Source organism: Myotis nattereri (assembly GCF_964212035.1).
Source record: "Myotis nattereri genome assembly, chromosome: 12".
Lineage (NCBI taxonomy): Eukaryota > Metazoa > Chordata > Mammalia > Chiroptera > Vespertilionidae > Myotis > Myotis nattereri.
The window spans coordinates 8087574-8112265 of NC_138087.1; the positions used below are offsets into that span (position 1 = coordinate 8087574).

Here is a 24692-nt window from a genome sequence, read left to right on the forward strand (position 1 = left end):
AGCCTGCAACTGTGGGGAGCTGGGGGTCCCCTGCCCAGGCCTAACGCCTTTGCCAGAGGCATTAGGTCTAGGCATTGGTGGAGTCAGTGATTGTGAGCATCTGGGGGTCCCCAGCCCAGGCCTAACGCCTTGGCCACAGGTATTAGGCCTGGGCAGGGGTGGAGTCAGCAATCATAGGGAGCTGGGGGTTAGGCCAGAGGCGTTAGGCCTGGGCAGGGGCGTAACCAGCCATCGCGGGGAGCAGGGGTGGAGTCAGCGATCCTGGGCAGCTGGGGGTCCCCTGCCCAGGCCTAGCCTTGGCCAGAGGCGTTAGGTCTAGGCAGGGGCGGAGTCAGCAATCATAGGGAGCTGGGGGTTAGGCCAGAGGAGTTAGGCCTGGGCAGGGGCGTAACCAGCCATCGCGGGGAGCATGGGCGGAGTCAGCAATCCTGGGCAGCTGGGGGTCCCCTGCCCAGGCCTAATGCCTTGGCCAGAGGCATTAGGCCTGGGCAGGGGCAGAGCGGGAGATCGCGGGGAGCTGGGGGTCTCCTGCCCAGGACTAATGCCTCCACCAGAGGCCTTAGGTCTGGGCAGGGGAAGTGCCAGAAATCGTGGGTACCAGGGGCAGAGTCGGGGATGGTGGGAGCTGGGGGTCCCCTGCCCAGGCCTGACAGCTCTGCTGGAGGCCTCAGGCCTGGGCAAGGGGCCGATCCGGTGATCAGAGGGTGATGACGGTCGACTCCTCTGGCCGAGGCGTCAGGCCTGGGCAGGGGGTGGAGCCAGCAATTGGAGGGGGCTGGGGGTCCCATGCCCAGGCCTGACGCCTGGGCCAGAGGCATCAGGCCTGGGTGGGGGCGGAGCCGGTGATCAGAGGGAGATGGGGGTCCCCTGTCCAGGCCTGATGCCTGGGCCAGAGGCATCAGGCCTGGGCAGGGGGCAGAGCCAGTGATCGGGGGGAAATGAGGGTCCCCTGCCCAGGCCTGACGCCTCTGGGAGAGGCGTCAGGCCTGGGAAAGGGGCTGATCCTGCAATTGGAGGGTGATGGGGGTCAACGCCTTTGGCTGAGGCGTCAGGCCTGGGCGGGGGGCGGAGCCAGCTATGGGAGGGAGATGGGGGTCCCCTGCCCAGGCCTTACACCTCTGGCGGAGGCATCAGGGATGGGCAAGGGGCCAATCTGGTGATTGGAGGGTGATGGGGGTCGACGCCTCTGGCCTGAAGCCTGGGCCAGAGGCATCAAGCCTGGGGCAGGGGTGGGTGGGGTGCCAAGCCACTGATTGGTGAGAACTACAGAGGAAGCACCTTTTCTGACTGCTTATTGGTTAAGCTCCCTGTATGCCACTGGTAATATTCTTAGTAACTTGGGTAATAAGAATTCAAAATGGTAATCTAGGGTTTTTCACCACACTCCCTGTGAAAAAAACGAAGGTGCGCTGCTGGAGGGCTAAGAAATGTCATATCCTGCCCTAGCCGGTTTGGCTCAGTGGATAATGCCTTGGCCTGCTGATGGCAGGGTCTGGATTCAATTCTGACCAAGGGCATGTACCTAGGTTGCAGGCTCCTCCCTGGCCGGGGCCCAGGTCAGGGCTCATGCAGGCGGCAACCAATCAAAGTGTTCCTCTCATTTTGATGTTTCTCTCTGTCTTTCCCTTTCTCTTTCACATTCTCTAAATATCCATGGAAACATATCCTCAGGTGAGGATAAAAAAATAATAAAGAAATCATTATTATATGAAAGACACATCTTGAAAATGCCTAAAGAAAGTTGTCATTTTTTCATGGTGACGGGACTGGAGTCCATGTTGATGAAAAAACCTTGCTGGCTGCGGTGACTGGCAGTGGCTGCAGCAGCGGGGTGATGGGGCTGGTGCCTTCCCCTGATCAGCCCGGTCACCTCCCACAAAGGGAGGCCAGACTGTGGCTTAGGCCCGCTCCCCAGGGGGAGCAGGGAGCGGGCCTAAGCCGTCAATAGGACATCCCCTGAGGGCTCCCAGTATGTGAGAGGGGGCAGGCTGGGCTGAGGGACACTCCTCCACCCCCCAATACACAAATTTCGTGCACCAGGCCCCTAGTCTTACCTAATAATAGACAAACATGTAAATTGACCGTCTCTCCGCTATGCTTACCAGCCAATCAGGAGAGTATGCAAATTAACCTAAGAAAGATGGTGGTTAATTTGCATACATAGGCATGAAGCAGCGGAGCAAAGACTGAAGGCTCTGGCCGGAGCAGCAAAGGCCTGGGTCCCGGGTGCCGGAGGAAAACCGGTACTGGCAGCCAGGGGAAGGGAAGGCCTATTGCACGAATCACTTCGTGCAACGGGCCTCTAGTATAGTATATAAAACCCTAATATGCAAATAGACTGGACGGCAGAACAATTGAACAACCAAACAACCAGTCGCTATGACATGCTCTGACCACCAGGGGGTGCGCACAGAACATGGCAGGCATCGGCTGCGGCGGGATGGTGGAGTAGGTGAGTGGGGGCACCAGACCAAGATAGGGCGCTGGTCGCTATCATTGGGGTGAGCCTCTGGTGGTTACTGAAATTTCTTTGCTTCTACGCACCATGGTCCCACTGGGTGCTTGCACCTGCTGTCAGCGCCAGCTCCGCCTGCACTGGCTACTGGCACCGGAGCCATTGTTCGCATCCGCAGCCGGCACCCAGCGCCGGCCCCAATCACTCAGCATCGTCAGCAGGTGCGTGTGGTGGCTGCTGACCCCGATTGCCCCTAAGGGCTTCTCCACCTCCCCCTGGTCCTGAGGGGCGATTGGGGAAGCAGCCTCCACTCACACCCACTGCTGGCACCAGCCCCACTCGCACCCACTGCTGGCACCAGCCCCAATGGCTCCGCACAGTCAGCAGGTTCGAGTGGAGCCGGTGCTGTCAGCATGTAGGAGCGTGGCGGTGAGAGCAGGGCTGCTGGCAGACAGGGAATGGGGCCGCGGCAGGAGGGGCTGGGCAGGGGTGCGGAGGATGGGCCGAGACCCGCCCCTGTGCCCACTGCAGCCTCGCGGCCCACAGTTCTTTTCAGGGTGCATGAATTCGTGTACTAGGCTCCTAGTAAAAGTACTAGTATATTAGCTTAAGCAATTATTTTCTTTTAATCATAAAGGTAAAATGTACTCATTTTAAAAACACATAAAAGCCATTTTTCTCACTTCTATTCATTGGGGTTAGCACTGCAATATCTTTTAAAATCTTTTCCATTACACACACACACACACACACACACACACACACACACACGAAGTATGTTTAGTACTTTGCAGCTTTCCATGTCATTACACCCCCAGAAAGGAACCTTTTAGGGTCTGGTGGATATGGAATGCTTACAGGAATCATAAGAAACAGTCTGAGTTATTAACTTACCATTTCTTCCCCTAAGCATATAGATTCAAATGTAAAAATACATCATCAGTGTTTTCTATTTGAGACATGTCATGTGTAAGTTACCTGAGGAGGTAACTTCTTCACCTCTTTTCATTCCCAATCTTTTATAAATTTCTCTCTCAGGATCAACGTAGATTTCATGACAATACCCAGTCAGTTTGCAAAAAGGCTGCAAAAAGAGAATATGTGAGACCTTTACAAGAAAAAAAATTATATAAGAGAGAAAAGTAATTATAATCTAACTTAATTTCAGTAAATACAACCTATACTTATTGGTTCAAATCATATACTTGCTATGTCTGTTAGTTTTAATCTGTTAATTTTTCAATTTGTTATACATTTACCTCAATATGATGGTAGGATGACTGTCCAATCACTATAAGGGTGACATTTGCCTCCTTCAGGAGAAAAAACACACATGTACATACTATTAGAAATTATGTTCCCTACAACTTCCCCTTATGCAACTCTTTTGTTCCATTCCAAAGCTAATTATAGGCTTCTAGAAGAATGGAATAAATGGGAAATGTGAGTTACAGCAAAGAAATGTACGGTAAAATGTTTCAGTCTGATGATCTTTTGCTAAGTAAGAACTTTTATATCCATACTAAAAAAAGGGTAATATGCTAATTAGACCAGACATCTTCCGGATATCCTTCCAGACATCCTTCCGGATAAAGCCATGGTGGCGGGGGCCAAGGCAGAGGTGGTTAGGAGCAATCAGGCTGGCAGGGGAGAGCAGTTAGGGGGATCAGGCCGGCAGGGGAGAGCAGTAAGGGGGATCAGGCTGGCAGGCAGAGATGGTTAGGGGCAATCAGGCGGGCAGGGGTCCTGGATTGGAGAGGGTGCAGGCCGGGCTGAGGGACAAACCCCCCCCCCCCAGCTGTGCACAAATTTCGTGCACCAGGCCTCTAGTAGTCAGTAATTCTCTACACTCACCCCAAGTGTACTTTAAAGAAGAATAGCCCTGGCTGATGTGGCCCAGTGAGCAGGGTGGTGTCCTGTGCAACAGAAGGCTGTGGGTTCAGTCCCCACTAGGGGGTGGGCAGGAGGCAGCCGATTGATGTTTCACTCTCACACTGATGTTTCTCTCTCTCCCTCTCCCTTGTCCTCTCTCTAAAAACGAATCAATAAAAATACTTCAGCAGCCGAAACCGGTTTGGCTCAGTGGATAGAGCGTCGGCCTGCAGACTCGGGGGTCCCAGGTTCGATTCCGGTCAAGGGCATGTACCTGGGTTGCGGGCACGTCCCCAGTAGGAGATGTGCAGGAGGCAGCTGATCGATGTTTCTCTCTCATCGATGTTTCTAACTCTCTATCTCTCTCCCTTCCTCTCTGTAAAAAATCAATAAAATATATTTTTAAAAAATGATTAAAGTAGTATTATTTTATCAGTTTTATTTTTCACATCCCAATGGTAAGGTCTGGGGAAAACAGACCTGAGTTTTACCAAGGCTGCCCAATGCCTTCACTGGAAAGCTCACCTGGGGACAAATCTCTATGCATGTGCCTGACGAAAAACACATGTGTTTGGTTGTCACAGGGAGGTGGAATGTGCACCCCATTACACACACAATTTTTCACCTTTAAGATATATGTATTTCCCTGTAATGAGCAACTATCTGGAGTGTTTTTATTATAAAATTAAGGAAAGAAATATCAGTAATTGCCAGCATTTGTGTTTTTGGTCTTCATCACCCAACATTTGTGAGTAGGCAGGTTACTGGGTAGCGTCAAAAGTATTAGTGTGGTTGGCATGTTCATAAGCCGCAGCACCAACACATGGAGCCGGAATGGTCTCTAAAGCGCCCCTTAGGAGGAGCTGGAGAGGCGGGAGGTGAGAACCGGGTAAGGAGCTCCCCCCGCCCCCACCCCACCGCCTGCTGATAAATGTGGGGATGTGCCCCAGCCCGGGAGCAGGGCGCGCTGCTGTTCTCGGAAACTTACTTGTAAGAAACTCCTGGGGATTTTGGCCAGATCTTCCACGTACTCCTGACAGGTGTAACACAGGAAATGCTGCAACCCCACCGGCAAAGAGAACAAGTCAGCAGCCCACACCCTCCGGGGGCAGCGGGACACAGCACGTCGGTCCGCAGGACGCTAAGCAGCACCGAGGTTGGGTAGAAAAGGGTATCGCGGCGCCCAATCGGCTTGAAAACGGGGCGCCCCGTCCCCGCGAGGCCTCCTCCCTGGCGGAGGAAGGGCCTGGGCCTGGCGGCTCCTGGTCCTTCCCGTCTGGGAAGCCAGGGCCCCCCCCCCCCCCCCCGCGCTCCCGACGCCCCCAGTGGGCGGCCCTGGGAAGGGCGGGCGGATGCCGCCTCCGACCCGACCCTCTGCCCTGAAGGGTCTCCCCGCCGCGGCTGGGGAAGCCACCTCCACCCGGGCTGCTGGCGAGGTCCCTGCTCCGGTCGCCCCGCCGCCCGCGCTCACCCGCACGAAGACCACGATGGCTCGGCGCTCCCGGAACAGCGCGCCGAACGGCACCGGCCTTCCATTCGCGTCCAGCACGGGGAGCTCGGCCACGGAGGCGGCCAGTGGCTGCCCGCGCTCGGGGCCGTTCGGGACCGGGGCGGCAGCGGTGGGGTCGCTCGGAACAGGGACTGCGGCGGTGCGGCCGCTGACCTGCCGCGTGATCGGGGCCAGGGGCGGGGCGGCCATCGCGTCCTGAGTCTGAGGGCCCGCGTTCTTGCCCCGAGTGGGTGGGACAAATAGGCCCGAGGTGGGCGCCAGGGTCACGGGAGGCGGGGCTAAGCGGGGGGGGGGGGCGGTGCGTGGGAGGCGGGGCTTACCGGGGGCGGTGCGCGGGGAGGTGCGGGCGCGAGAGGCGGGGCTTACCGGGGTGGGGGGGTGGGGGGGTGGGGGGTGGGGGGCGGGAGGCGCTGGGCGCAGCCAGAGGCGCAGGGCGCGGGAGGTGGGCGGTGCGTGGGAGGCGGGGCTTACCGGGGGCGGTGCGCGGGAGGCGGGGCTTACCGGGGGCGGTGCGTGGGGAGGCGCGGGGCGCAGCGAGAGGCGCGGGGCGCGGGGCGCGGGGCTCAGCGGGAGGCGGGGTTCAGCGGGAGACAGGGCGCGGGGCGCAGGACTCAGCGGGAGGCGGGGTTCAGCGGGAGACGGGGCGCGGGAGGCGGGGCTCAGCGGGAGACTGGGCGCGGGAGGCACGGGGTGCAGCCAGAGGCGCGGGGCACGGGAGGTGGGGCTCAGCGGGGGGCGGTGCGTGGGAGGCGGGTCGCAGCGAGGCGCAGGACCCGGGGAGGCGGGGCTCAGCGGGGAGTGGGGCGCGGGAGGCGCAGGGCGCAGCGGGGCGGGGTGGGGGCCGCAGGTCTGGATGCGTGTGCGTTGCTGACAGAAAGTCCTGATAGGAAGTGGGATGGGTCTGAGCGAGGAAAGTGTTATTTAGGAAGAAAGCAGTCTCTTGGGCAGACCGACCTGAGTTCTTACTCAGGAGAACCAGTTGCCCAGGATTTTCTTACCCAGGACAACATATCTGGGATCCAATAGCATTGCTATTGTGTTAGCTTATATTCCGTTTCTAACCCAGCCCCTGTCACTTTCTTTTCCAAGTAATCATTAACGGGGTAATATACACTTAAGTGTAGAGTTACATTTATATATATATATATATATAATTTCAGAGAGAATGGGAGAGGAAGAGACATAGAAACATCAATGATGAGAATCATTGATCAGCTGCCTCCTGCACGCCCCCTACTGGGGATCTGAGCCAGCAACCCTGAGGGAGAATCTATCTTGACATCCGGGTTTATAGTTTGACTCTCAACCACTGAGCCATATCAGCCGGGCAAAGAGAACCTTTTTATTCTTTCTGTAAAACTTGCCAGTCCAGGTCACTGAGTGTTTCTTTATGAAATTAGTAAGTAGTAAACAATAACTTAGTAAACAGATGAAGAAATAATGTTTCACCCGTTATGTAAAAGCCAGTTTGAGATGCAGGAATTCTTGGATTTAGGAAACATTCTAATTTCATGTTGAATTGCAATCTACTTGTTTGGGTTGTTGGAAACGCCATCACTGAAAAGAAGTCATGATGGTGAGTCTATTTGTTTACTCATTCATCCACTTAATAATCAGCACGCATTTATTGAGCGCCTACTATGTCCTAGGTGCAGTGAACTCTCCGGTTTGAAAAAAACTGGATGGACTGAGAGAAAACCACAGAGTTAAGTAGGCAAGTAAGTTTTGACTCTAGTATGAGCCTTGTTGTTGGCTAGTTCAATTGTAATGTAATCCCTTAATTGAAAAAATAAACATAAATGAACATACCTGTATTCCAAGCTGATGGCATATCCACATATTGAAGAACTATTTCAAATGACTCTAAAACATAGCATGTTTTACTCTACATCCCTAGAAGGGTATTTCAATAAAAAAAAAGAACTCCAAGAAATCTTTTTTTAAATTGTTTTATTGCTTAAAGTATTACAAAGAGTATTACATATGTCTCCTTTTTTCCCGCCCTTAACAATCCCCCAGCCTCCCCTACCCCCCAGTGTCTTATGTCCATTGGTTATATGCATGCATACAAGTCCTTCGGTTGATCTCTTAAACGCCCCCCAGCCCCCGCCCCGCCCCTGGCCCCTCAATCCTCCCGGGCTTTTCCGCTGTAGTTTGACAGTCTGTTCGAGGAAGCTCTGCCTCTGTATCTATTTTTGTTCAAAAGTTTATAATGGTCTTTATTATGCATGAGTGAGTGAGATCATGTGGTGTTTTTCCTTCATTGACTGGCTTATTTCACTTAGCATAATGCTCTCCAGCTCCATCCATGCCGTTGCAAATGGTAAGAGTTCCTTCTTTTTTATAGCAGCATAGTATTCCCTCGTGAAGATGTACCACAGTTTTCTAATTCATTCATCTACTGATGGGCACTTAGGCTGTTTCCAGATCTTAGCTATGGTGAATTGTGCTGCTATGAACATAGGGGTGCATATATCCTTTCTGATTGGTGTTTCTAGTTTCTTGGGATATATTCCTAGAAGTGAGGTCACAGGGTCAAATGGGAGTTCCATTTTTAGTTTTTTGAGGAAACTCCATACTGTCTTCCATAGTGGCTGCACCAGTCTGCATTCCCACCAGCAGTGCACCAGTGTTCCTTTTTCTCCACATCCTCTCCAGCACTTGTCGTTTGTGGATTTGTTGATGATAGCCATTCTGACAGGTGTGAGATGGTACCTCATTGTTGTTTTGATTTGCATCTCTCAGATGATTAGTGACTTTGAGCAAGTTTTCATATGTCTCTTGGCTTTCTGAATGTCCTCTTTTGAAAGGTGTCTATTTAGGTCCTTTGCCCATTTTTTGATTGGATTGTTTATCTTCCTTTCGTTAAGTTGTATGAGTTCCCTATAAATTTTGGAGATTAGGCCCTTATCAGATATGACATTGGCAAATATGTTTTCCCACGCAGTGGGTCTTCTTGTTGTGTTCTTGATGGTTTCTTTTGCTGTGCAGAAGCTTTTTATTTTTATGTAGTCCCATTTGTTTACTTTCTCTTTAGTTTCCAATGCCCCAGGAGCTGTATCGGTGAAGAAATTGCTTTGGCATATGTCTGAGATTTTGTTGCCTTTGGATTCTTCTAGTATTTTTATGGTTTCCTGTCATACATTTAAGTCCTTTATCCATTTTGAGTTTATTTTTGTGTATGGTGTAAGTTGGTGGTCTAGTTTCATTTTCTTGCATGTATCTGTCTAATTTTCCCAACACCATTTATTGTGAAGAGACTGTCTTGACTCCATTGTATGTTCTTGCCTTTGTCAAATATTAATTTAGCATATTGGTTCAGGTCGATTTCTGGGCTCTCTATTCTGTTCTATTGATCTATATGTCCGTTCTTGTGCCAGTACCAGGCAGTTTTGAGAACAGTGGCTTTGTAATACAGCTTGATATCTGGTATTGAGATCCCACCTACTTTGTCCTTCTTTCTCAGGATTGCTGCAGCTATTCGGGGTCTTTTTTTATTCCAGATGAATTTTTGGAGAGTTTGTTCTAGGCCTGTGAAATATGCCGTTGGTATTTTAATGGGAAGTGTGTTGAATTTATAGATTGCTTTGGGTAGTATGGACATTTTAATGATGTTGATTCTACCAATCCATGAACATGGTATGTTCTTCCATCTGTTTATGTCTTCCTCTATCTCTTTTTTCAACGTCCTGTAGTTTTCTGAGTAGAGGTCTTTTACCTCTTTAGTTAGGTTTATTCCTAGGTATCTTAATTTTTTTGGTGTGATGGTAAATGGGATTGCTTTTTTAGTCTCTTTTTCTTTAAGTTCACTATTGGTGTATAGAAATGCCATAGATTTCTTGGTGTTGATTTTGTATCCTGCTACATTGCTGAATTCATTTATTAAGTCTAATAGCTTTTTGAAGGAGTCTTTAGGGTTTTTTATATACAATATCATGTCATTTGCAAATAAGGACAGTTTTACTTCTTCTTTTCCAATTTGAATGCCCTTTATTTCTTCTTCTTGTCTAATCACAATGGCTAATACTTCTAGTACTATGTCTAACAGGCGTGGTGAGAGTGGCCATCCCTGTCTTGTTCCTGTTCTTAGGGGAAATGGTTTTAGTTTTTGTCCATTGAGTATGATGTTGGCTGTGGGTTTGTTATATATGGCTTTTATTATGTTGAGGTATGATCCTTCTATTCCCACCTTGCTGAGAGTTTTTATCAAAAATGGGTGTTGGATTTTGTCAAATGCTTTTTCTGCATCAATTGATACTACTATGTGGATTTTTTCTCTCAATTTGTTTTGTGATGAATCACGTTTATTGATTTGCGAATATTGTACCATCCTTGCATCCCTGGGATAAATCCTACTTGGTCATGGTGTGTGATCTTTCTGATGTACTGCTATTTCTGATTTGCTAAGATTTTGTTGAGGATTTTCGCATCTATGTTCATGAGGGATATTGGCCTGTAATTCTCTTTCATTGTGTTGTCTTTATCTGGTTTTGGTATTAGGGTGATGCTGGCTTCATAGAATGAGCTTGGAAGTGTTCCTTCCTCTTGAATTTTTTGGAATAGTCTGGGAAGGATAGGTTTTAGTTCTTCCTTGAATGTTTGGTAAAACTCCCCCATGAAGCCGTCTAGCCCTGGCTTTTGTTTGCTGGAAGCTTTTGATGACTGCTTCAATTTCTTCCATAGTTATTGGCCTATCGAGATTTGTAGATTGTTCCTGATTGAGTTTTGGAAGGTTGTATTTTTCTAGGAATATGTCCATTTCCTCCAGGTTGTCTAGTTTGTTGGAGTAGAGTTGTTCATAGTATTTTTTTTAACAATCATTTGTATTTCTGTGGGGTCTGTTGTTATTTCACCTCTGTCATTTCTGATTTTGTTTATTTTGGTCCTCTCTCTTTGCATCTTGCTGAGCCTGGCTAGAGGTTCATCAGTCTTGTTTATCCTTTCAAAGAACCAGCTCTTGGTTTCATTGATCTCATGTGTTGTTGTTTTTTGGTCTCTATGTCATTTATTTCTGCTCTGATCTTTATTAATAATCTCCTTCCTTCTGCTCACTCCTCACTCTGGGATTTTCTTGTTGTTCTCTTTCTAATTCTTTGAGTTGTAGAGTTAGATGATTTACTACCATTTTTTCTTGCTTTTTGAGGTAGGCCTGTAGAACTATAAACTTCCCTCTCAAGACTGCTTTCATTGTGTCCCATAGGTTTTGGATTGTTGTGTTTTCATTGTCATTAGTTTCCAGGATGTTTTTAATTTCTTCTTTGATCTCATTGGTAACCCAATCAATATTTAATAACATGTTATTCAGCTTCCAAGTTTTTGAGTATTTTGGGTTTTTTTTTTTATTGTAGTTCATTTCTAATATTATGCCATTGTGGCTTGAGAAGATGCTTGGTATGATTTCAGTCTTCTTGAATTTGGGGAGACTTTGTTTGTGACCCAATATGTGGTCTATTTTTGAAAATGTCCCATGTGTACTTGAGAAGAACGTATATTCTGGGGCTTTGGTGTGAAATGTTCTGAAGATGTCAATTAAGTCCATCTGATCTAGTGAGTCATTTAGGATTGCTGTTTCTTTGCTGAGTTTTTGTCTAGAGGATTTATCCAGTGATGTCAGTGGTGTATTAAAGTCCCCTAGTATGATTGTATTGTTGTCAATCTCTCCCTTGATATCTTCCAGGAGTTTTTTTTTAATGTATTTGGGTGCTCCTACATTGGGTGCATATATGTTTATCAGGGTTATATTCTCTTGTTGTATTGATCCCTTTAGTACTATGAAGTGGCCTTGCTTATCTCTTGTTATGGCCTTCACTTTGAGGTCTATTTTGTCTGATATAAGTATTGCTACCCCAGCTTTTTTTTTCATTTCCATTTGCCTGAAAGATATTTTTCCATCCCTTTACTTTCAGTCTGTGTGAGTCCCTTCTTCTGAGGTGGGTCTCTTGTAGACAGCAAATGTATGGGTCATATTGTTTTTTTTTTTTTTTATCTGTTCAGCCACTCGATGTCTTTTGATTGGAGCACTTAGTCCATTTATGTTTAAAGTTATTATTGAAAAGTATTTGTTTGTAGCCATTTTTATTTTTTGTGCCTGTGTTCTTTCTTACGTCTTTATTTCTTCTTTTTACACCAATCAATATTTAATAACATCTTATTCAGCTTCCAAGTGTTTGAGTATTTTGGGTTGTTTTTATTGTAGTTCATTTCTAATATTATGCCTTTAGCATTTCTTGCATTGCTGGTTTGGTAGTGATAAACTCCCTTAGCCTTTTTTGTGTCTGTGAAGCTCCTTATTTCCCATTCAATTTTGAATGATAGCCTTGCTGGATAGAGTATTCTTGGATTCAGTCCCTTGCTTTGCATCACTTTGTAAATTTCCTTCCATTCTTTTCTGGCCTGATGTGTTTCTGTTGCAAAATCATTTGATAATGTAATGGGAGATCCCTTGTACGTACCTTTCCGTCTCTCTCTTGCAGCCTTTAAGATTCTCTCTTTGTCCTGAACATCTGCCATCATAATTATGATGTGTCTTGGTGTGGGTCTTTTTGGGTTCATCCTGTTTGGTACTCTCTGTGCTTATGTGAGTTTTTTCTTCCCCACATCAGAGAAGTAGTCAGACAATATTTCTTCGAATAGGTTTTCTAAGCCTTGTTCCTCTTCCTGTTGTTCTGAAACACCTGTTATTCATATGTTGCTTCGTTTTATGTTGTCCCATAGCCCCCTTAGACTCTCCTCCTGTCTTTTAATTTTTCTCCAATTGCAGTTCCGTTTGGGTGTGTTTTGCTTTGCTGTCTTCTAATTCGCTAATTTGGTCCTCCGCTTCTTCTACTCTACTTTTGAAACTTTCCATGGTGTTTTTTATTGCAGCTATACCACTCTTCATTTCTTCTTGATTCTTGCATAAGTTGTTGATTTTTTCTCCATCTGGTTTATGCACTCTAGGACCCTTAGTCTGAATTCTTTTTCTGACATATTGCATGCCTCTGTTTCACTTAGCCACTCTTCTGGCCATTTATCCTTTTCTTTCCTTTGGGGGTTGTTTTTGTCTACCACTTTTGGTCTCACCAACTGATCTAGATGTCGAGTCGTGCAGGTGCTGCTCCTTGGGTGGCAGTGGTTCATCGGGCTGCAGTTGCCCCTCTAGTTGTCGCAGTAGTGGCTGCTCCTCAGTTGGCAGCGGCTCCTCTGGTGGGTGCTGTTTGCAGCAGTGGTTTCTCCTCTGGCTGGTAGGTGAGGCTGCTCACCCACCTGCTGTTCCTTGGACATGGGTGGGCTGGTCACAAGGCTGCTGCTCTTCAGGTGGGGGCGGGTTGAGCACGGCTGCTGCTCCTTGGACAGGAGTGGGTTGTTCACGTGGCTTCTGCTCGTTGGATGGGCATGGACTTCTCACGTGGCTGCTGCTCCTTGGATCAGGGATGGCTACATGCTGCTGCTGTTCCTCAGATGGGGCGGGCTGCTCGTGAGGCTACTGCTCTTTGGACAGGGGCAGGTTGCTTGCGTGACTGTTGCTCCTCGGGCAGGAATGAGCTGCACGTGTGGCTGCTGCTCCTCAGATGGGGGCGGGGTGCTCACCCAGCTGTTGCTCATCGGACAGGTGCAGGCTACATGTGGCTGCTGCTCCTTGGTCCAGTGTGGGCTGCACAGGGCTGCCGCTCCTCAGATGTGGTCGGTCTATCTGTTCGTGTGGCTGCTACTTCTCGGACAGGGGCGAGCTGCACGTGCAGCTGCTGCTCCTCATACGGGGGCTGTCTGCTCACGTGGCTGCTGCTCCTCGGATGGGGGATGGCCTGCTTGTGTGGCTGCTTCTCTTCGGGTGGGAGCGAGCTGCACGTGTGGCTGCTGCTCCTTGGATGGGGGCAGGCCGCTCACCCAGCTGTTGCTCATCAGACAGGTGCAGGCTGCATGTGGCTGCTGCTCCTCGGACCAGTGTGGACTGTGCAGGGCTGCTGCTCCTCAGACGTGGGTGGTCTGCTCGTGTAGCTGCTGCTCTTCGGACTTGGGGAGACTGCTCGGGCTGCAACTGCTTCTTGAATGGGAGCAGGCTGCTTGCGGCGATGCTGTTCTTCGTATGGGCTGCTCACACCACTGCCTTTGCCCATTTTTAAATTGGATTGTTTGTCTTCCTTTTGTTGAGTTTTATGAGTTCCCTATAAATTTTGGAGGTTCATTCCTTATCGGATCTATCATTGGCAAATATGTTCTCCCATGCAGTGAGCGCTCATGTTATTTCGTTGATGGTTGCTTTTGCTGTGCAGAAGCTTTTTATTTTGATGTCGTCTCATTTGTTCATTTTCCCCTTAGTTTCCTTTGCCCTATGAGATGTATCTGTAAACATATTGCTACGAGAGATGTCTGAGATTTTGCTGCCTATGGTTTCTTCTAGGATTTTTATAGTTTCACATCTTACGTTTAAGTCCTTTATCCATTTGAGTTTATTTTTGTGTATGATGTAAGTTGGTGTTCTAATTTCACTCTTTTGCATGTATCTGTCCAATTTTCCCAACACCATTTATTGAAGAGACTGTCTTGACTCCATTGTATGCTCTTGCCTTCTTTGTAAAATATTAATTGAGCATAATGACTTGGGTCAATTTCTGGATTCTCTGTTCTGTTCCATTGATATATATGACTGTTCTTGGGCCTGTACCAGGCTGTTTTGAGTACAGTGGCTTTGTAGTATAACTTGATGCCTGGTATTGTGATCCCTCTAACTTTGTTTTTCTTTCTCAAGATTGCTGCAATTATTTGGGGTCTTTTTAAATGTAGATATTCCATGTACAGTTTTGGAATATTTGTTCTACGTTTGTGAAATAAGTAGTTGGTATTTTGATAGGGAATACATTGAATCTATAGATTGCTTTGGGTAGTATGGCCATTTTAATGATGTTGATTCTACCAAACCATGAACACAGTATATTTTCCACTTGCATATATCTTCCTCTATCTCTTTTTCAATGTCCTGTAGTTTTCCAAGTACAGTCTTTTGCCTCCTTGGTTAAGTTTATTCCTAAGTATCTTAATTTTTGTGTTGCAGTGGTAAATGGGTTGTTTGTTTAGTTTCTCTTTCAGAGAATTCATTATTGGTGTATAAAAATGCCATAGATTTCTAGGTATTAATTTTATATCCTGCTACATTGCCTAATTCATTTATTAAATCTAGTAGTTTTTTGATGGAGCCTTTAGGATTTTCTATGTACAGTATTGTGTTGTCTGCGAATAGTGACAGTTTTATTTCCTCCTTTCCAATTTGGATGCCTTTTATTTCTTCTTCTTGCCTGATTGCTACAGCTAACACTTCTAGTACCATGTTGAACTAGAGTTGTGAAGGTGGGCACCCCTGTCTTGCTCCTGTTCTTATGGAAAATGGTTTTAGTTTTAGCCCTTTGAGTATGATGTTGGGTGTAGGTTTGTCATATAAGGCTTTTATTATGTTGAAATATGATCCCTCCATTCCCACTTTGTTGAGAGTTTTTATCAAAAATGGGTGTTAGATTTTGTTGAGTGCATTTTCTGTATCTATTGATATGATCATGTGGTTTTTACTTTTCAGTTTGCTTATGTGATGTATCACATTTATTGATTTGCAGATATTGTACCAGCCTTGCATCCCTGGAATAAATCCTACTTGGTCATGGTGTCTGATCTTTCTAATGCAGTGGTTTTCAACCTTGGCTGCACGTTAGAATCACCTGGGAATCTTTTAAAAATCGTGATTCTCAGGTGACTCTAATGTGCAGCCAAGGTTGAGAACCACTGTTCTAATGTATTGCTGGATCTGATATGCTAGAATTTTGTTGAGGATTTTAGCGTCTATGTTCATCAGGGATATTGGCCTGTAATTCTCTTTTTTTTTTTTTTTCTAGTGTCTTTATCTGGAATTGGGTTTAGGCTAATATTGGCCTCATACAAAGAGCTTGGAAGTGTTCCTTCTTTTTGAATTTTTTGAATAGTTGTGTGGAGGGGGGAAAAAAGGGAGAAAATGGGAGACATCTGTAATACTGTCAACAAGAAAATAAAATTTAAAAAAAGAAAACAGCTGCTTGTATTTTGACAGCTCTAATTAATTGTTAATATCAATGAATGAACTTTCCTTTGATATTACTGCTCTCAGAGCTATATTTCACGTGAAATACAAATTACAGATGAGACTATTTCATTTTCAAATATAAAGAGCCATATAACTTATTCATTGCAATTTTAGCAGAGCAATAAACTCATACATCATGAGACAGCAATTTTGTGGGAGGGATGGAAGCCACTACAAACACAGGAATTAGAGGGATTGTGTAGGGAGCCTCAGCATGTGACGGAGCCAGGGAGGGGATCTGAGAGGTAAATGCCTGCAACAGTTATCAGTTTATTGCCTCTCAGCTCACATTAACCTTCAGCATGTACTCTGTGCTACTAAACAGATTTCCTTTAAGCGACTCTCCTTTCCAGTAAGCATGATGCTCAAGCATTTTCAGGGGTGGATGCCTGGGGGGCCTGCACGAGGAAGGGGTCGCCCCTGTTCCCAGTTGAAGCCTGTTGGTTCCCTGGGTGGAGCTCTTCCCCAGCCATGTGCTCAGGACACACTTTTCCTCAGCAACCTTGCAGCCAGGACCTGATCTAGCAGTAACTTTCTTGCGTCCTGAAGCCCTCCTGCTTCCACCGTGGTACCTGCACCACAGGGGCTCCCACCCATCCAGCACTCTCTCTGCAGGCCTGTGTGGCACTCTGAGCAGCTCCCCAGCACCCTGGCTGCTCCTGCATACTCAGGCCTCTGGTGGCGGACCCCCTGTGCCTCACCTGCACTCTGGAGGGCTGCTTCCCGCTTGCACGCTGATGGCATGCCTTTTACATTGACCATCTTGGGAGAGCCAGCAAACTTCTCTGCTATCCAGTAGGTCTAACTGCGTCTTCTCCAATGAGGTCTGCCCCCCAGACCTTTTGGGGAAGGGACCCATTTAAGGTTGCCTTCCTTGAGTACACTCCCTCAGTCTTAGTTTCCTTATATTTTCTAGCCATACTTTAGTCCAAGTTTAATAAATCTTTATATTAAACTTCCCCCATTTAATCTAAATTGTACTTTCAATCTCCATATTGGGCCCAGACTAATACAGTGCCTTAGAGACTCTGCTAAAGGGAGTGTCCATGTGAACTATTGTTTCCATTCTGCTATTATTTAACAACTAGTGGCACGAAATTCATGCACATTAAAAGGGAATTAATTAGAGGAAATATTTTAATATTGCTATGTGCCCTTTATAATAGAAATGCCCGGCCGGCTCCACCCCCATTGGGCGACACCAAGACCCGGCCGGCCCCACCCCCGTCAAGCCCTGCCAGGCAGGGCATGCAGCCTCACATCCAGGTGCTGGGGAGGGGGCGCAGCCTCAGATCCCCCAGCCCTGGCACCAGGGTGGGGGGCATGGCCTCAGGTCCCCCGGCTAACACCGGGAGGGGGGCAGAGACTCAGGTCCCCTGGCCAACACCAGGGTGGGGGGTGCAGCCTCATGTCACCCACCCCAGCCTGGCACCACGCAGCCTCAGGTCCCTGCTGTGATGGCATGATGGAGTGACAACTATTTGCATATTAGCCTTTTATTATGATGATGACATGCTACTATTTGGTGGTTTATCCAGGGAAAATGCTCCTCCTATGTCCATGATTTAAAATAAAAACAAAGGATAGGCTTTGAAAGCCATGTGCACACAGAGACAGCTCTACCTGGAGTGCAGTTGCCTATAGGAACCACCTTGTTGCCCAAGAAAAGCCTCCGGCCCCGAAATATCTTCTGACAAGTTCAACAGTAGATTCAACTGCCAAGAATAAAGCCCTGAGTGGATGAGAAAGAGGATGTGTAAGTTATTTCTTAGTTCCTGAATTTTTAAAAATCTTTCTTTCCCATTTAAAAAATTGTGGTAAAATATACTTAATATAAAATTTACCATTTTAGCTATTCTAAGTGTATGGTTCAATGGCATTAAGTATACTTGCATTGCTGTGCACCATAACCAGCATCCATGTCCAGATTTCTTTTCATATTTCCAAACCAAAGTTCTATACTCATGCATCAGTAATCCCCCCCTAACCCCCCACCTCCAGCCCCCTGACCACTCTGCTTTCTGTCTCTATGAATTTGACTACTCTAGGTTCCTCAGGTGAGTGGAATCGCACAGTATTTGTCCTTTTGTGACTGGCTTGTTACCCTTAGCATAATGTCCTCAAGGTTCATCCCTCTTCTAGCATATAACTGATTTCCTGCCTTTTTAAGGCTGAATGATAATTTTCCACTCCTCTGTTGATGGACATTTGGGTTGTTTCCACTTTTTGGTTATTACAAATAATGCAGCTATGAACATAGGTGTATAGTCCATTATTTTTTTTTAATGTTGTATTAGTCTCAACATGTTATAAATTGGGAGAGAGCGAGAGGGAGAGAGAGAGGAGAAAATCAATTGTAAGGAATTCACTCATATGATTGTGGGGCTGACAAGTCTGAAATCTGTAGGTCAGGCTAGCAGGTAAGATTTGAACTAGAATTTCGCAGGATGGGAGGCTGGAAGCACAGGCAGAGTGTCAATACTGCAGTCTTGAGGGGAAGTTCTTCATCTTCAGAAAGCCAACCTTGGCTCTTAAGACCTTCAACTGATTGGATGAGGCCAATCAGTTGAGGGTGTCTGCTTTCCTCGAAGTCTACTGATTTCAGTGTGAGTCACATCTAAAAAATACCTTTAAAACAACATTGAGACTGGTGTGTGACCCAATTGTTGGGCACCATAGCCTCCCCAAATTGACAGTTTACCTCTTGTCAGCTTGGCACCTATACATAACCCCTGAAACTGAAAAAGCAACAACACCCACAACCTTGTCCCAGAAATTATGCAAAGTACTTGGGTGATGTTCACCCTTCTTTTTTTTTTTAAATATATTTTATTGATTTTTTACAAAGAGGAAGGGAGAGAGATAGAGAGTTAGAAACATCGATGAGAGAGAAACATCGATCAGCTGCCTCCAGCACATCTCCTACTGGGGATGTGCCCGCAACCCAGGTACATGCCCTTGACCGGAATCGAACCTGGGACCTTTCAGTCCGCAGGTCGATGCTCCATCCACTGAGCCAAACCGGTTTTGGCCACGCTTCTTGATATCCTGTGGCTGGAATACAATGATCTAAGGTTAATGCAGGCCATGCCCTATGACAAGGTGATAAAGAGAAAACAAAGATAATACAGAAACTCATGTGCATACATAAATACACAGTCATAATAACATAAGGAAGACACATTCATGACAATTCCCGTCCTCATTTCTGCAGCTTGTTCCATGTCTCTAGCTGGTATTGATGACTACCTCCTTCCACCACATATTCCATATTCCTTCTATGCTCAGCAAGCACCTCAGCTCCTTGTGGCTCTTCATCGGGGGATGAACCAAACCTTCATTCTGAATAGTTTGGGCCATTAGTAGTCATATGTGAATTGGATTGTTAGACTTTTCCATTAACTTTAATCACAGGCATGGTAGTACTGAGAGACACTGTGATACAAGAAAAGAATATATATTTGGTCTTCATCCCGGTTCCTGTCACAGAATGCTAAGACCCTTGTAATTCCAAGTGATGGAAGTGAGAAGAGCATTTTTTTTGTTCATAGTAAGCCCCTTGCAAACATACCGAGTTTATGCTAATGAGGCATAACTGCGTTTATGCTAATGAAGTGACTCTTGGAGGATGGGGGCTGGTTACCAGAGGAACCAACCATGTGCTTAGAAGGTTGGAACTTTTGGTCCCACCCCTGACCTCTGGGGAAGGGATAGGAATTGGAGACAGGTAATCACCAATGGCCAATGGTTTAAACAATCATGTCTATGTAATGGAACCTCCCCAAGCCCCTCACTGACTGGGTTTGGAGAGCTTTGAGGTGCTGGGAGAGCGATGTGCCAGGAGAGGTAACGGGAGGGGTGTGCACTACACCACCCTTCATTTGCTGTAAAGCAAGTTCCGTGATCAGAAGCAGTACTCTGTGGAATACCGCGATGGTAGGTGAGGTATTCTGTAAGGCCATAGTGTTACAGAGTAGAACATGTTTAGGCCTGCTTATTGCCTAGCCACCTCAGCAGCTTGACAGCCTGTGAAAAGTCTCTAGGAACTGAGCTCACACACCTGAGCCACGGCCCACAAAGCACAGACAGATCAAAATTAAGACCAGTCCTGACCTTTAAGTTACCCAGAAATGAGTAACAAGAGGATGACGAGTAGCTTGGCTAAAACTATGCAATGAGCATGAGCTTTTGTTACTTGGCTTTGCTTGCTATGGGAATCTGAACACGATGTAGTTGTCCCCTTTAAACATTGGACTCTGCAGATGGTCGTGGCCGCTTCTCTCTTGGGCTTCCTGAGCGGAGGAGCGGACACTGGCCAGTCAGTAAAGGCTCTCTAATCGTAATCAGTCTGGAGTTTTTCTCATTCTGTCGCTCGCGCTCCACAACAATAGGTGGGGGATTGGCAGAAGCATTGCATGCAGGGAAGGCAAATCTGTATCCAGAGTGTCTACTTCAGGAAGGACAAAATGCTGCTGTGTCCATGAGGGAGCGGTACAAACGTAACCAACCTGCCCAGGCGGCGGCTGATCACCCTGGAAATGGTGCTATCTGGGGGCTCAGTGCTGGGCTCTGGTGCTGGCACACTGAGCACTCAGTGTGGCTGGAGCCCGGTCAGCCTTGGTGTTACTGAGTCCATGCACAACCTCCATCTCTGCCACCATAGCCATTCTTTTCATGAGCCCATTGAGTGATGACAGTGGTGGCAGGAGAGAGGCTGACTAGTATGCACAGGACTGGTCATCATATCCACTTGGTTAGTTAAAATTGTCCTCTGCTGAGGCCATCCTTTGGTGAGGGTTCACATGGGACACAATAACTTTCTTTTCACTCATTTAGAGAGCTGGGTACACTTACTCTTTCTTAGACCTTTAGACACCAATTTTCTAATCATATTCCTTCCACGTTTCTGACCATCCGGCCAAACCATTGACCATAGTTCATGAATCTGTATCTAATTGTTCATCTGGTCACTTCTTCTTCCAAGCAAAGTGAAAAACCGGGTACACTTGAAGTTCTGCCCCCTGGAGGATTTCCCTTCATCACTCTCCTCCAGGAGCACCCCAGAAAGGTGCTGAGGTGCTGCAGCTGTCCACTTTTCGGTGGTGCCTGCATATTGTGCAGTCTCTATCTCTGCCACCTTATTGAAGGAATTTCCCAGGAGGCCATATGTGCAGGGTGGGAGGCAGAGATAATGTAGAAGGAATGGGGACTACGGGCATTTGGGCGACGTCCTCATGCAAGCCCAATCTCATATGTGCTGCTTCCATGTGATGATGGAGTGCCCAACTTTATCTGCTGGGTAAAGACAACACCCATTCATGATTGGCAGCCCAGGTGCATGACAACTTGATGGCCCATAATTAAGTGTTTGGTCTTTATGAAGGCCCAGTAGCAGGCCAAAGGCCGTTTCTCAAAATGAGAATAATTATCCATAGTAGGAATAGGAAGCAATAGGAAGGTATGACCTTGCTACAGAATATTAAGGTTCTGCCAAAGGCTCCAAACAGCACCTCTCTCTGCCACTGCCACTTCAAGCATCAGTGGATCTCCTGGACCATTTGCCCAACTGGCAGAGCAGCTTGCACAAGAGCCTGGACCTGTTGCAAAGCCTTCTCTTGTCCAGGCCCTCTTCACAACAGTAGCTTTCGGGTTACTTGGTAAATGGGCCAGAGTAGCACACCAGAATGAGGAATATGTTGTGTCTGAAATCCATTGAGTCCCACAGGCATTGTGCCTCTTTTGTGGTCATGGGATGGGCCAGATGCAGCAACTTATCCTTCACCTTAGAAGAGATATTATGGCATGCCCCCATCACTGTGCCCCTAGGAATTTCATGGAGGTAGAAGGCCCTTGAATGTTTATTGGATTTATTTCCCACTCCCCAACATGCGACCGTCTTACCATTAACTCTAGAAGTAGTTGCTACTCCATACTCACTAGGTCCAATCAACATAATGTCAGTGTAATGGACCACTGTGATGTCTTGTGGAAGGGAAAGGCAATCGTGGTTTTTGTGACCTAAATTATGATATAGAGCTGAAGAGTTATCATACCCCTGAGGTAAGAGAGTGAAGTTGTGTTCTTGGTTCTGCCAGCCAAAAGCAAACTACTTCTGGTGGTTTTATCTCATAAGTACTCAGAAGAAAGCATTTGCCAGATTAGTAGCTGCTCCTAAGTAACAGGGATGTATTACTTTGCTCCAGCAATGAAACCACATCTGCAATTAGAGTCACCCTTTAATTAAGTTTACGACAATCCATTGTCATTCTCTAAGACCCACATGTTTTCTGCCAGGCCAAATAGGTAAGATGAACAATGATGTGGTAGGAATCGCCACCCCCGCATCTTTCATGTCCTCGATGGGGGCTCTAATCTCTGCAGTCCCTCCAGGGATGCAGCTTTGCTTTTGGTTCACTGTTTTCCTTGGTAGAGACAAGTTCTAGTAGCTTCTGCTCGCCTTCCTACCACAGTGGCCCCATTCCACAGACCTGGGAGCCAATGTGGGAATTCTGCCACCACTGAGTATGCCTGTTCCAATTAGGAAGTTTAGAAATGGGGAAGTCACTACAAGATGGGTTTGGCGACCCACTAGATCAGTGGCTCTCAACCTTGGCTGCACGTTAGAATCAATTTGGGAACCTTTTTAAAATCCTGATTTCTGGGCCCCATCCTCTGGAAATTCTGTTTGTTATGGGGTGGGGCCACAACTTTAGTAACAAAGAAACAGAATTTCCGGAGGATGAGGCCCAGAAACCAGGATTTAAAAAGATTCCCAGGTGATTCTAATGTGCAGCCAAGCTTGAGAACCACTGCTCTAGACCCACTGTTAGATGGAATTGAGCTAAAACTCCACTTTCACCTGACCTACAGTAGCCCCTACTAATGGTAGACCGCCGTGATATTTTGGGTCCCTTGGAATAATTTAAGTTCAGAGCCAGTGTCTGTAATCCACAAAAAGTCTATTATTTTCTGTTTCCTAGTGCACAGTCACCCTGGTAATAGGCTGCAGCTTAGGGAACACTGGGAGGAAGATAAAGAGTGCACACTGTTGACAATGTAGCAGGGTCCTTCCTCAAAGGGATTTGGCCCCTTCATTCAGTGGACTGGGTTGGAAACTGGCTCACATCTCAGAATTGTTTCAGGGGCCATTTAAAAAAATTCATTAGACCTTTGTTCACTGACCTAGAACTCTTCCGCTTTTACAGATCAAGGAACCATTTAGTAGATTGCCCCTCCGTTTCATGTCTAAAGAGTTCATGACCAACTAGCTAAGGTCGTGGTCTCTGTGAGTCAGCCTGTTCTAATTGCTGCTTCGATTCTGCTGTCCATCACGGTGACTGTGCCCACCTGGCCGCCCGTGAGTAAGGGCCAGCACTTGACCCCTGCCCCCAGCAGGATCCAATATCCCCTCACATTTAGTTTGCCCCATTTGGCGGCAGCAGTTCCACTGTAATTTCCAACACAGAGAGGAGAACGCTCTCGAGGATTTATTTCTCACAGTCACGGTGGGTGTCCCCTGGGAGCTCCCAGGTGGGTGAGCGTGTCCTCTGGATGCTCCCAGGTGGGTGAGCCGTGTCCTCTGGGAGCTCCCAGGTGGGTGAGCCGTGTCCTCTGGATGCTCCCAGATGGGTGAGCCGTGTCCTCTGGGAGCTCCCAGGTGGGTGAGCCGTGTCCTCTGGGAGCTCCCAGGTGGGTGAGCCGTGTCCTCTGGGAGCTCCCAGATGGGTGAGCCGTGTCCTCTGGGAGCTCCCAGGTGGGTGAGCTATGTCCTCTGGGAGCTCCCAGTGGGTGAGCCGTGTCCTCTGGGAGCTCCCAGATGGGTGAGCCATGTCCTCTGGGAGCTCCCAGGTGGGTGAGCAGGTCTGAAGGGACAAATCCACTCCAACCCTCCCATCTCCTCAGGCCTGGATCCCTTCCTCCGAATCTACCAAGGCAACCCTGCATTTCAACCTCCCTTTTGGTCCAAACAACTGAGCATGTCATTAGAGGCATTTCTCAGTCCTTGAGCTGCAACATTAAATCCAGAATCTTCGCTTACTGGGTCCACATCAATAAATTCAGCCTGGTCCAACCTGTGTTCCTTCCCCCATTATCCCTCCCTCTGAGTATCTCCCCCACACATCTTCTTGAATTCCTGTCTGTGTAGATTAGAACACTCCGGTACTCCTTTTGGAGTGTGGTGCATGCCCTCATGCGTCAGACCTCTTACTTCAATGTTAAGGCCTACGGGGACTTGAGTCCAATCATGTCTAGAAGCAGAGACAAGTGGTGGTGGGTTTCAGGAGAATCAGCATTGCCTTTCAAGGCAGCTACCTCAAGGGAGGCAAAGCAGGGTTCATCTCCAGGGTGTGTGTGTGTGACAGGGGGGTAAGAGGGGTGGGAAGGGGGGGGCGCTGGCTGCTTCTACTGGCAAAACAGACTCAGCAGAATTTAGGGGTCAGTGTTCCATTTCCTCAGGATCGTCCCATGTACCCCCATATCAATTTTCAGGATCATCTTTCTTTCCAATCAGTGTTTCCCTTTAATGGCAGTGACTGGGGCTCCACTTGTGTGTAATTGTCCTATCTCAGGACAAAACTCTAGGCTTGTTTTTCAGCAGTTCAGCTCTGCAGCTTCAGGACACAAAGATTTTTCGGGGCAGACACAGAACACTTCACGTTGTTTATTCAGCTGGGGCCTCACATCTCTGCTCTTCCTTTTCTTTCCCCATTTTGTCCAGTGCAATGGGGAGCGAGCAGCCAACCTCATTATACTCACTGGTTCTACAGGCT

At 47.4% G+C, this 24692-nt stretch overlaps 1 protein-coding gene across 5 annotated transcripts in view; it reads right to left on the reverse strand.

Moving 5' to 3' along the window:
* The window catches only part of PRXL2C (peroxiredoxin like 2C), a 37936-nt gene extending 31849 nt beyond the window's left edge, over positions 1-6087 (reverse strand). For 4 of the 5 annotated variants that reach the window (XM_081103521.1, XM_081103517.1, XM_081103519.1 and 1 more), the window contains exons 1-4: positions 5799-6087; positions 5316-5384; positions 3715-3768; positions 3434-3539 (exon numbers count right to left, since the gene is read on the reverse strand). In XM_081103521.1, coding sequence (XP_080959647.1) covers positions 3434-3539; positions 3715-3768; positions 5316-5384; positions 5799-6026 — 457 coding nt within the window. In that variant the 5' untranslated portion in view covers positions 6027-6087. Of the gene's footprint in view, positions 1-3433; positions 3540-3714; positions 3769-5315; positions 5469-5798 lie in introns of all 5 variants that reach the window. The other variant, XM_081103518.1, reaches the window with a different exon arrangement.
* Positions 6088-24692: the final 18605 nt, after the last annotated feature.